This window comes from Denticeps clupeoides, chromosome 3 (assembly GCF_900700375.1).
Source record: "Denticeps clupeoides chromosome 3, fDenClu1.1, whole genome shotgun sequence".
Taxonomy (NCBI): Eukaryota; Metazoa; Chordata; class Actinopteri; order Clupeiformes; family Denticipitidae; genus Denticeps; species Denticeps clupeoides.
Window position 1 is genome coordinate 4833900 of NC_041709.1, and position 13171 is coordinate 4847070.

General features: G+C 43.7%; 1 protein-coding gene across 6 annotated transcripts; it reads left to right on the forward strand.

Annotated features, from left to right (window-relative positions):
- The first annotated feature begins 1241 nt into the window (after positions 1-1241).
- surf4 (surfeit 4) lies at positions 1242-10091 on the forward strand. Of its 6 annotated transcripts, none has more exons than XM_028974600.1 (6): positions 1242-1506; positions 7652-7838; positions 7954-8030; positions 8128-8171; positions 8255-8441; positions 8789-9055. In XM_028974600.1, the coding sequence occupies exons 2-6, from the start codon at positions 7733-7735 to the stop codon at positions 9053-9055; spliced, it is 681 nt and encodes a 226-aa protein (XP_028830433.1). In that variant the 5' UTR covers positions 1242-1506; positions 7652-7732. The 6 variants fall into 6 exon arrangements, with proteins under 6 accessions (XP_028830433.1, XP_028830430.1, XP_028830431.1 ...); XM_028974599.1 differs by lacking the exon at positions 1242-1506 and adding an exon at positions 5132-5179 and having other exon boundaries at positions 8789-10091; XM_028974602.1 differs by lacking the exon at positions 1242-1506 and adding an exon at positions 5258-5367.
- Positions 10092-13171: the final 3080 nt, after the last annotated feature.

A 13171-nucleotide genomic window follows, 5' to 3' on the forward strand; every position in this document is an offset into this window, starting at 1 on the left:
TCAATAGAAGGACATAGCAAGTAACACTATGAGTCTATAACTTCAAATACTCAGCAGCTACTTATTTCGGACCACAATATTTGTTCATTACCATTCTCCCAATAGCTCGGCACGCTTGGTCTGGTGGTCTAATAACCATACCGTCATTTTGAACAGCATCATAAATCTTAAAGTTAGCACTTTCAACACATTATATTCCCAAAGGTTTTCTCCAATATCTCAGCAATATTTGTATTTGCAGATACTGCCATAATCCTATATCAAGTTCAAATGAGCTTTAGACCATATGTAGTGAAATGAAATAACAATGAACCCGGTGTTACATACTGACTAGCCAAGCTACAGTGCAAACATGGAACACAGGCAGTGCAAGAATAACATTAAAGGCATGTAGACAACATAGAAAACAAGACAGCACTAAACCATTGAAATGAGTGTGATATGAGTAAAACGTGTGCAGTTACTGCTTTGCAAAATGGAACAGTGCAATAAAAGATCAAATATTCTAAATATAGACTAGGTAGTATGAGTGTGTCAATCCATTCTCTGAGTGTTCAGGTGTCTGGTGGTTTGTGGAAGGAAGCTGTTGCACAGTCTGGCACTGAGGGTCCGAATGCTTCCATACATGTTTCTGGATGGTGCATGTGAGGGGCGTGGCTTTCCAGGTGCAGAATGTGGTAAATGTCCATTACAGAGGCCAAAGAGACTCTGATTTGATGAGACTTCTCAGCTGTCTCACTATCCGCTGTAGGGTCCCTTCAAACTTAAATAATGTTTATTAAGAGTTTTAGAACTTTACACCCTACAGCTGTGACTTTTTGGAATAACATTATCAATGGATTCAAGTGGGAATGTATTTGGTATATATATTATACATAGATATTAAGTACATTTAAAAGTACATTTAACTCTTTTTAATTCAGATATAGAAAGTACTTGCTTATTCTGTGGAGGACCATGAGAAGATTTATGTGATTTGGTTTGGAAATGTGTTCATGTTAAAAGGTTCTGAGAGTCATCTATGCCAATGTATTAAGAATTTCATTCTGAACTTACTTATAATCAGACTGGACTTTTTAATCAACTTCGGAGTTATTGATTCTTTAATAGTTAAATAGATAATATGTTTATAGATTATCCATATGTTTTATTATTTCAATCTAAAAAAATTATTAATTCGTTTAAAATTACTGTTTTTTTTTTCAGGAATGGTGAAAGCGCCACCTGGCGGCTACAGGAAATGACGTTTTACAGGCATTGTTTTTACCAGTTGTCCTGTTCTCCAGGAAGAAAGGTTTTCTTTTCGCCTGTTTTCTAAGATATTTTATTACTATTATTATTATTAATAATATTATAGTGAAAACTGCATACGGTTCTCCGGGGACGCGGTTTATGAAGTCAGCACCGTGGGGACGACTTTTACAGAAACATTCTCCTCGTGTCCAAGCAAGAAAAGGTGAAGATATTAACACGTTTTAAACAGGTACATCCTGGTGCAGTATCCGGGTAAGAAGTTGTTTTTTTCCTGTCGCCCTAATTTAGTCAGGTTGCAAACGGACGCGTCGACTAATAAATTCACGCTATTGTCCGTAAAGGGGTTCGTTTCCAGCATTGCGAACTAACGGCTGATGAGGAATACAACAACAACATTTATTTCTTGAATAGCCCATATTCACATACAGTATGTATAGCCCATATTCATATACTCGATGGGCTTTGACAGGCCCTACAGTTGACACCCCCCACACTTGACCCTTCTGCACAAAAGGAAAGACTCCACACAAAAAAAAAAAAACTGTAGGAGAGAGAAAAGGAAGAAACCTTGGGAAGGAGTGATACAGAGGGGGATGAGAGCCTGCAAGTGGTGCCAGTGCGGGGTCTGCGATTGTCCAATAAGAGAAAAAAAGACCTATAGTTGTAGAGGCGGACAAGTCCAAAGTGTAGTCCAGTGTCATGGAGTACAATACGTGTCCATTATGATGCTGCTGGTCCGTTTGAAAATCCCTGAAGCTGTAGTTGTTACGGTGGTGGTGGTGGCTGTGGTGACCCTCCTGGTTTGTTTCATGCTGGGTCATCGTGTAGCAGCGGCCAGGAACCAGGATTTATCTGCTGGTCTCTTCGCTGGAGTCTGCCGGTGGTCTGGGCGCTTGATTCTGTGTCTCGAAGAAAACAAACACTGTACGACCTGAGATACTGAAATATGTGGTAGAAGTGGCCCGGTACCCTAACTAGGACAGCCTAACTAGGGTGAATTTCACACTGTCTGTGCGATAAAGTTGAGTGTGTCAACTTAATGTGTGTCAACATGTGTGTTCGTTAACCTTCTTGTGTTTTTCAGGGGACCAGAATTTTGTTCAGTCAACTAAAGATGTCAAGTTAACACGATTGCTAACCCGTTGGTAGGCGACCATGGCGTGCTCATATCCAAGGATCACACGCTGTGTGTGTGGCAAACACAAGATCCCACTCAAAGACACCCATCAGGTGTGCTTGCATTGCCTGGGAATCCAGCATGCGAACGAGGCTATCGTGGAGTTCGGCAAATGCCCTCATTGTGCCAGAATGGACTGGAGCACACGCATCAACCGTCTCACCAAACTGCAGGAAGTGATGCATCTCGAGAGCCAGCAGCAGAAACACGAGGCGGCGCAGACCGGGCTCCAGGCCGCACCTGACACCACCATGCTGACCAATGTCAGTGAGTCCAAATCGGTCACCGTCCTGTCCGACTCCCATCCCATGGCAGTGACACCCGAGCGGTCTTCCGCCATGCCGTTGATGTGTGCTCTCATACACCCGTCGTCTACGGAAGTCTGCAACAACTCTGGGAACGGTGTAGCTATCCGACAGTCGGCAGACTCCACTCCATCTTTGAGTTGTGTGCTGCCGCCTTCTAGATCTCACAAGAGGCAACGTGTCTCCAAGTGTGGCTCCTGTAAGAGATGCTCAAGGCACGGCTGTAAGCATGGGCACAGACAGAGGCGTTCCCCTTTACGGTCTTCCTCCACTTCCTGCAGCTCCTCAGAATCCCCCTGTGAGCCTAGGAAAGAGAAAAGGTCTCGCAGAGGTCTGGAAAGACAGCATAGTCTTCTGCTGGACGTGGTGAAACTGAAGCTGGAGGAGCATCAGAAGGCCATGCAGGCACAGTGGGCCATGATGGAGGCCCGGATCAAGGCCCTGGAAAGCAGAGACTCGGAGGGCGTGCCAGTGTGCTGTCCAGCCCATGTCAATGTCGGCCTGCCTTCCGCCTCATCCCAGGAGGAGGAAACGCAAGACTGGGCTGGTTCCACCACAGACACTTTAATGACAATTCTGACACCAGTTGTAAAACAAGAGGAGGAATTATCCTCCTTTTCACCCATTTCCAATGTAGATTTTCCTCCTGAAGCTGGAATAGAAACGAATTCTTCATCGCCTGAGGGTATGGTGTGGAAGAAGGGCGTGCTTGCAGCTCAGCCACTTCAGAATCTCATTGCTCGGGCGGCGAAAAGCCTAGGCATACATTTTCCCAGAAGCTCCGCCCCTCACAACCCACCACACCCAACAATGGGGGTCGAGTTTGAGGAGCTTGTGAAAAGCACATGGCCCAACCCAGCCAGCTCAGAGCCCTTCAGGGAGGTGTGCTCAGAGATGTACAAACTTAACGAGAGCCAGGCTCCAACCTACGAGCACATGCCGCAGGTCGGGGGCTTCATGTCTTCTGTTTTCCAGGCTGTTCAGCCAACTGAGAACCTGGAGATCCCTGTTCCTGCTGGTCAGTTGCGCATCACTGAGTCCATGATAGAGAAGATGTACCAGACAGGCGGCATGCTAGCCAGAAGCGCCAACTACCTGCGCTACCTCTCGGACTACCAGAAGCGGCTCTTGGAGGAGATCACAGAGAACGTGCGTGCTCAGCGGTTCATGGAGGTCTTGGATGAACTTAAGCTCATTGCTCAGTACACTCACCAGCTCTCGTCCCACCAAGCAGAGCTGTCTGGTAGAGCTATGGCAGGATCGGTGGCCATTAAAAGGCAGGTCTGGATGGCAAGGACCAATTACACGGATGCGCTAAAATCTATGGTTGCTGACCTGCCATTTGTTACGAATCCGTGTGCTGGGGTCTGCTCAGTTGGTTCGGGACCCTCTGGGCCAGCATGTAAAGAAGAGCAATATATATAATAGTTTTTCATGGGAATGGGTAAATATCCTTGAGGATGCGCTTTATTAAGCAAGCTACCAAATTAAAATAATTGGTTTGAAAAGTCATTTCTTAAAAATTGTTTTGGTTGACATTGTGTATGGAATAAAATAAAAAAAATTATTAGAGCATGAGCAATAACAATATTCTCAAGATGTTACAAATAAAATGTGATCTGTTTAACAGTGCAGTGTTTATGCCTGTGTTTTATTATAATAACGTGGATAATATAATATAATAGGCATTGTGGTGCCTTTTTTGTTGTTCGGTTTGATGACTGCAGTAAAGTCTGCAGCCTATACGCACCTCACAGGGTGTTACGGGTTGCGTATGGGTAAGCTCCATAATTCTGTATGTTTGATTTTTTTTTATCAAACACAAAACTACAATTGAGTTTGTAATCTCCCTAGGCTGCAGGTGGTAGTAGCCTATGAACCAGAAGACCCAGGTTCAAACCCCACTTACTACCATTGTGTCCCTGAGCAAGACACTTAAGCCTGAGTGTCACCAGGCGGGGGACTGTCCCTGTAACTACTGTCTGTAAGTCGCTCTGGATAAGCGCGTCTGGTAAATGCTGTAAATGTAAATGTGGCGACAGGTTCGTTCCTCAACGCGAAGGTTTGGGGGTTTCATTATTCGCACCGAGCGGAGCGGCGCGGCGTTGCGTCTTCGTCGGGGGACGTCGCGCCTCCTCGATCAGCATACGTGGCATGGGGCGGCCGCGGAGCTGAACTGGGGGAGCTGTCGTCGCCACGCGAAGCATTGTGGGGAGGAGGCGGCCTAGTCTACTGAGACAGGCAGGAACTGCTGGGCACGGAGTAGTTGTAACTCCCCCCCACCCCCTCGGTAAAAACAAATATATATATACGTTAACATATATATATATATTTCGCCACGAATCCTCTCCAATAACTTAACGGGTGGAGCAGCGCGCCTCGCTACTTGTCCGACATGGGCCAAGAAGACCTGATGAGCACGGCCGAGGACGTGGCGGACCAGGTATTTGACACCCGCGGCTCCCCTCTGGTAGACAGACAGACAGGCAGACGCGGGGACGTGCGGACGGAGGTCCCGTATGGCCTGAATTGATTTCGTCGTCCGCCGGACCGGTCTTCTGCCGGCCAGCCCCTGTTGAATGGAGTTGAACGGTGGTGGACGTCGTTTAGCCGCTAGCTGGCAGCCGTCAGGTGTCTTTCTCTCTTTTTTTTTTCGGACTGACCCGACAATCGTCGGTTTTAACTGCGGAACAGACGCGACTTGCTTTTTGAGTGGCCGACGTGACGCACCGAAACAAGAAATCAAAAGGGCGCCGTGAAGTTGTTTCTGGCTAATTTAGCTAGTGGAGAGTTAGCAAGCTAGCTGTTTACTGGGTCCGTTATCTGACTAGCTTGCCTGGTTGAAAGTGTTATGATGCTTTTTTTTTTTTTTTTATGGAACTGATCTTTCAGTGGCGACTAGAATAGATAGAATGTGTAACCTTCGCGCGTGTAACCTGTCTGCGATAAGTCGTGTTCACTAGTCTGGTCTTATTAAACTCGTTTAGCTGTGAGACGTAGATTCTGCCTCATAGCAAGTAATAATTTAGTTGGCATACAATAAATGGCTTTTCGAGAGGCTGATCTTGAACATTGAACCTTGACTGCACCGTATTTGCACAAAGCAAATGGAAATAGGCTGTATTTTCTGTCTCACTTTTGTATGTCACGATTGACCCATAAAGAATGAAAGGGCAACATTTCCATTGGTCACACTTGACTCTTATCCTGACAACTTAAATAATATATAGTAAAATATTCCCCGGGATGAGGGTTGCTCTGTCGGCTTCTGTTTGGTGCACATTCCATGTAGCATCTATATAAGTCAATGGGGAAAAAAAACAAAAAAAAAGTTAAACAACAGTTTATCTGGACCGTAGAACTGAAATGCTGCATTTGAATGGAACCCTTACGTTCATGGGATGTGGCCTTATACAAAAAAAAAAGTCAAATCTTTAATAAGTGGAAGAGCACCATTTCACACTAGTGTTTTGTACGCTCCCTTAGAGGATTGTAACTGATTGCTCAAGAAGGGGGGGATAAGGTTTCGCCAGGCGTTTCCTCATTACACTGCTTCAATGCTAATAAAAGCTTCTGCAGCTGCAGACAGCAAATGTGGGAGGCTTACGGTAGTACGTTCCTTACAGCGTGTTGAGTGGCAGTGGGAAAGGATAGCAATCATTAGAAAAATCCAAATGATCTAAATTGCCTGTTAAATTATGTGAACGTACGGTGCCTTTTGTGGGGATGTAATTGGAATCTCTGCTATTAATGGTAAAAAGGTCTTAGCAGGTTAGGTTACCACTGTTCCCTTGTGGCTACAGAATGAGAGCAAAGTGCTCTGTCACGTGTGATATGGCAGTCCTTTGCCAGAACACGACACATTTTCTTGCCACTAGAACAATAGAAATGTGCTATAATTTTTCTTGCCACGATGGAGCGAGACTGAATGGTATTTTTTTTAATGCTCTGTTTGCATCATGTATGTTTTGTCTGATGATTGCTTAAGCAAATTATTTAACCTCTGCTCCATAAATTACGACCTATGATGTGCCATAAAAGGATATTGAACAGAGCGTAATGGTAGCAGGTTAAGAATTCATGAGGAGGCTCTGATTGGTTGGCTAGGTGCTTGCAGTGATTGCCTGAGATTTGCAAGTGGGAGTTGGTGCGCAGTGATTGGCTGCTCTAGTCTGGCTGTGCTGATGTGGACCTTCAGTGGGAGGGATCACAGGTCAGAGGCACGCTCTTCAGTACATAAAGCAGTTCATGTTCTCAACGTTGCATTTGTACCATCAAGTTGTGAAATAAACAAAATATTTTTTTATGTGAAACTTGAAAAATGGTTTGAATATGTAAGTATGTGTGGGGTTTAAAGAGGTTTAAATCCCTCTTACTACCAAGTGTCTCCAGGGGGACTGTCCCTGTAACTACTGATTGTAAGTGACACTGGATGATAAATGCTGTAAATATTTAACAAATGTAATGCACAATTTCTAAGTAACTTCTGAGACGTGTCAATGCAAACATAACAGTCGAGTCTTTCATTCTTTTCTAATCTAAAATGAATATTTTATTTTACAAAAAATTATTTGTAAATTTGAATCAATATAGTATCCATAGATTATTCTTCATTTATTAATTTGCCTGCTGAATTTATTTTGAGAAAATGTCATTTATATTTAGATTTTTAGATTTACAGTATTTTATCAGACGCCCTTATCCAGAGCAACTTACAATCAGTAGTTACAGGGACAGTCCCCCCCCTGGAGCAACTTAGGGTTAAGTGTTTTGCTCAGGGACATGATGGTAGTAAGTGGGGTTTGAACCTGGGTCTTCTGGTTCATAGGCGAGTGTGTTACCCACTAGGCTACAACCACCCAGGTTTTAAATGGACCGTCCCAATCGATGTATATATTTCTTTCACCCTCTGCAGTTCTTGCGGGTCACAAAGCAGTACCTGCCTCACCTGGCTCGCTTGTGCCTTATCAGCACCTTCCTGGAGGACGGCATCCGTATGTGGTTCCAGTGGAATGAACAGAGGGACTACATAGAGGCAACCTGGGGCTGCGGCTACTTCCTGGCCACATGCTTTGTGCTGCTTAATCTTTTAGGACAGCTTGGTGAGTCAGAAAAGGGTTTGCGCCCTACCCAATGGCAAAATATAATGCCACAGTGTCAAACCGTTTCATTTCCTAGTAGCAGCATAAAGTAAAACAGTCTGTCCTTTTCTTTCAGGTGGCTGTGTGCTTGTCCTTAGTAGAAATTTTGTACAGTATGCCTGCTTTGGATTATTTGGGATCATAGCTTTACAGGTGAGAATGAAGCTATATTTTACATGCTCTGTTTTATATTATATACCTTAAATGACAGATGTACGCGTGTATTTTGTTTTTTCACATTTTTATTCAGACGGTTGCGTACAGCATCTTGTGGGATCTGAAGTTTTTGATGAGGTGAGTGCCTGACCAGTCAGTCTATTTAAAGAGTGGGTTTTGTGGGTCAGTGGTGATTTTGCTCTTCCTTCTTGATGTCTCAGGAACCTTGCTCTAGGTGGCGGCCTCCTCCTGCTGCTGGCCGAGTCGCGCTCAGAGGGCAAGAGCATGTTTGCAGGCGTGCCCTCTATGGGCGAAAGTTCCCCGAAGCAGTACATGCAACTGGGCGGCCGCGTGCTCCTGGTGCTGATGTTCATGACCCTGTTGCACTTTGACTCCAGCTTCTTCTCGGTGAGTGTCTCTGCCTGTCCAGAGCTGTCCTGATAAAATTGGTAAAGCAAATGTGTGGGGCTGGTTTAAGGTTGTCATGAATCTGAGCCTGTGACCGCTGAAGAGTTTTAGCACCAGGGACTTTAACGTTTCTGCTCCTTTGGTATTTTTGCCCTGATAATCCATGAAACCCATTCTAGTCCTGGAAGACCCATTTCCTTAAAAATGGCATTCTGAAAGAACAGAGAGAGCAGAATGCTGGAGTGGAATTCAAAACCAGCTCATTTTAGAGATGGTTGAGATGATTAGAATGATTACTTTTTTCTTAACACCATCAAAACTGTAACCTTCAAACTTGTTTCCTTCAGATCTTGCAGAATATGGTTGGCACAGCCCTCATCATTCTGGTGGCCATCGGCTTCAAAACCAAGCTGGCCGCTCTCACGCTGGTGGTGTGGCTCATGGCCATTAACGTCTACTTCAACGCCTTCTGGACAGTGCCTGCTTACAAACCCATGCATGATTTCCTGAAGTACGACTTCTTCCAGACCACGTCAGTCATTGGTGGCCTGCTGCTAGTGGTGGCCCTGGGCCCTGGAGGTGTGTCTATGGATGAGAAGAAGAAAGAGTGGTAATAGGACCATCACCACCTCTACCACTGCCCAGGAACACAAGGACCCAGGATCTTTACATCCCAAATTTCACCTCTCCCTTGTCTAACATCAGCTGCTCACAGCAGGCCCCACAGTTTTTTTAAGTATTATTTTCAATAGGACGAAAACTGGAGATTTTATGCTAATTTCCCTCTATTAAGATGGCAAATCCCATGCCCATTTATTTTGTCTGTTAAATAAGTCAAGAATTGTCTTTATATGGGCAGCATAGTCACCAGTGCTGTTCTGTTCTGCCTTTCATTCTGTGGATTTTGTTGTCTGTCAGGACACCATAGGTAAATTGTACAGCGTCCTCTCCTGTAGCAGTGAGTGGATGCTTCCATGTTGCACAGGGGCATATGAATATGTGGCATAACTGCTGTGAAACTGCAATTGTTATAATCAAGTGGAAGAGTGAAGACTGGTGAGCAGTCCGGTCACTGACATTTGAGGAGGGAAAAAAATTATTATATATTTAAAAAAAAAAAAAAAAAAGGGCACAGGTACATTTTTGCCTAGTTGGAACTGAAGAATGTTGCTCACCATATCGATCCTGAGCCATTGAGCTCTCAGTGATGTTTTCCTGTCTCACCTTTTCTCTTCCAACCATCACATTTGCCCTCTCTGTACAGCATCTGTGTCCTTGTGTTTGGCCATAAGGAGCCTCCGCTTGTTGATTTAAGTGGTTGAATCTGGCGGCTCTCTGTCTAACATACTGATATTCCGATGATTGGGGTTGAAGCTGTTGATGCCCGACCCGCGATTCAGATTTATAATTTTTTTGGACTCTTTGTACTGTTTGTGTCTTGAGGAACACCTTAACTAGTCATTTGTCTCATGTAAAAGCAGTAGACTGGCGTTTACAGTTGCAAGTTGCCATATTTTGCAGAAATTACAACGGCAGGTGGAGCTGGACTGAGTGTCAGATCTCACACCTTTTTGTCTTGCTCAGTGTTTTCAGAAGTTTATATTGTATTTTTTCTGAGATCATTATGGACAAATAAAAAAGCAAAAACTACTATGTTCATTTTTTTTTATGTTTTTTTGGTATGTTCTTGATTATCTGTTTTTTTCTAATGCTAAAGGAGTAGAGTAGACGTGACATTGTGTGTTAAACGAGGAGGTGAGAAATTCCCTAATTTTGGAAAAAAAATGACTGACACTTAATGGACCACATGTGCACCAGTTATAGTGACTGTCTTAATGCACATTCAGAACCCAGCCACTGAAGATCCATGTTACCATGCGTTTCTTGGTGCCGGTCCCAAAGCCAGGTAAATGTGGTGTGTTGCGTCAGGAAGGGCATCCGGCAGGAAACTCTTGCCATGTTAACTAGACTGGTCTAGTTAGGAGACTAGTTAGGAGACTGGTCTAGTTAGGAGACTAAATATCTGCACAATCTCTAATCCGTGCCAAGAAATGGCTTCAGTCAGGACCAGTGTTCAAATGGTGTACGCCTCTGTCTCACAGAAGTCCTTAGGTGCAACTTTGAGTCAACACCAAGTGTTTGTTAAATATTGACCTTTTTATTGTGCCAATTGAGCGAATCAAAAGTATTACACTAAACCTGAAAGAAAAATTATGATCCTCCAAGATTATCTAATCAGAGAAAGTAAAAAAATAATGGGGATTTGTGATGTAATGTTTACAATGTATTCAGTGTGAACCCAGGATTCATTCAAATATTATTCATATGGTACAAGATTGCTGGGTATGTGAGGTAGTATGAACATGCATGAAGTCATGCAATATAGGCTGGGCTAATCACAGTACAAATAACACATCTTCTGTATAAAGTTTAGGTGTAAAGTGTAGCAGAACAGTGGTGCTTAGCACTGAAACTGAGATAATCAGAGCTACAGTATCATGGAAGAACTTCTTAATGAGTCAACCACTATGGGAGCAGATGCTTTTAAACTATGTAAACTCTTTGATAGGGTAGCCTTTTGGACTTGTGGTCTGAAGTTGACACAGTGTCATCATGGATATTAACATCATGGTCATTTTGGGATTATTTATCAATGTACAATATATATCTTCATCGTTCACTAATGAGCACCTTGACTTTGTTAAGCTGAAAGCTCCTTAAGCGCCACTTATTGAAAAAAAAAAACACAGTAAATTATTTTCTTCCTTGGCAAGGCTCTGTTCTCCAAAGTATGTGAGGACCTCGTTCCTCACTTGGCTGTGGACATCAGTGAGGGTGATAAAAATGATTCAAGAATGTCACAGCATTAACTGGACCATTAACATGCAAATAAACTGCACAAAAATCCATTTTCAAACAGCTCATTATGCGCTTCCAAATAATTTGGAGACAGACACCTCACCTCACCTGTCCTGTCCTCACCTCACTTCACCTGTCCTGTCCTGTCCTCACCTCACTTCACCTGTCCTATCCTCGCCTCACCTGTCCTGTTCTGCTCTGTTCTGTTCTGTTCTCAACTCACCTCACCTCACCTGTCCTGTCCTTGCCTCTCCTGTCCTGTCCTGTCCTCACCTCACCTGTCCTGTCCTCAACTCACCTGTCCTGTACTCACATCACCTGTCTTGTCCTCAGCTGTCCTGTCTTGTCCTCACCTCACATGTCCTGTCCTCACCTCACCTGTCCTGTCCTGTCTTGTCCTCACAACACCTGTCCTGTCCTCACCTGTCCTGACGATGCTGTTTTGACGTGGGAGGAGAAACGGTGGGTCAGACCAGCCGTCTGCCACAACAGACCACGCGCTGTGGACCAGATGTCACGCGTGGTCTGTTTGTGCTTATATTCACTATAAGCACAAATACTTCTGTTTTTAAATTTCAATGGCTTCCCCCTTTTATTAATGGGGATGGGGGCAAATTATTGTATAACTGTGCTGCTTTTCAATAGCTTTAGCACGAAGTGACTCTGTGACCCCAAACCAATGTAAAACTGTGCTGCTGACTAGTCTGACTAGTCAGACACATCTCAATTTTGAGGGGTTTCTGCACACATGAGTTTATATTAATATAAAAAATAAAACATTCTCCTTTTTTGACAGCTTCAACACAAAGTGACTCTGTGAACCAAAACCAATTAGGAATTTTGCTGCTTTTCAATAGCTTCAACACAAACTAACCCTGTGACCTCAGTCGATTGAATTGTTGGTATACATCCTAACATTGAAAGATGGATGTATGCTTTATGGAGCAGAATTCGTTAGTATCCCCCATCACAATACCACAACTGTCTCTTAAGTATTTGAATGTCATTTGAAATATTGAAATAAAATCAGGGGTGTATGGAAAAAATTGAGGTGTGTCTAACAAGTCCCTTGTCTAACAAGTCCCTTCTACATTTGTTTTGGGTCACAGAGTCATTGTGTGTTGAAGCTATTGAAAGACAGATCCTTTTTCTATGTGTTTTATTATTATTATGTTAATATAAAATCAGGGGTGCAGATAACCTACTAGAACCGAGGTGTGTCTGACTAGTCCCTTACAGCAGCACAGTTCTACGTTGGTTTTGGGTCACAGGATCACTTAATGTGAAAGCTGTTGAAAGTTAAAAACAGAATTCTTTGTGCTTATGGTGAATATACCAATACCTGAAACTAACTTTACTGCAGTGTCCCGTCAGGAAGAAAGAGGATCTCACACTGCTGCTGCCGTTTTTCTCTATTAAATTGGCTCATATAACGTCAGTTCCACCACAGTACATGTACCAAACGTGTGACAATCACTTCACTTTCACAAACGTCACATGTGTATAAGTATTATAAAGGAAATGATAAAAAGGACCACAGGAGCTTGGCCCGGTCTGCTGGGTTCCTCTGATTGATGAAGAGTCAGCAGCAGGACATTCTCTAACGGGCTGGAGGCCCATCTAAAAATGAAACACGACGATGAAGCAAGTTCTTTGGTCGAATTGTCGGGTCCACCTTAAATACCCGTATTGCGCCTCTAGGGGGTGAAGTTCAGCGAGGCTTAACGTTTTAAATCTGGATATGGCGATGATCTCTCAAAAATTCACAACTATTAGAAATGGTATCAAGTGTTGCCTGTGTGGCCAAACACTGTTTTCACTGAAAATGTCACATGGGAACTGCATTATATTAATTGCATTTACTTACAAAA

Coding starts and splice junctions, on each gene's coding strand:
- surf4 (XM_028974597.1), top strand. CDS start 2,410: ATGGCGTGCTCATATCCAAGGATCACACGCTGTGTGTGTGGCAAACAC.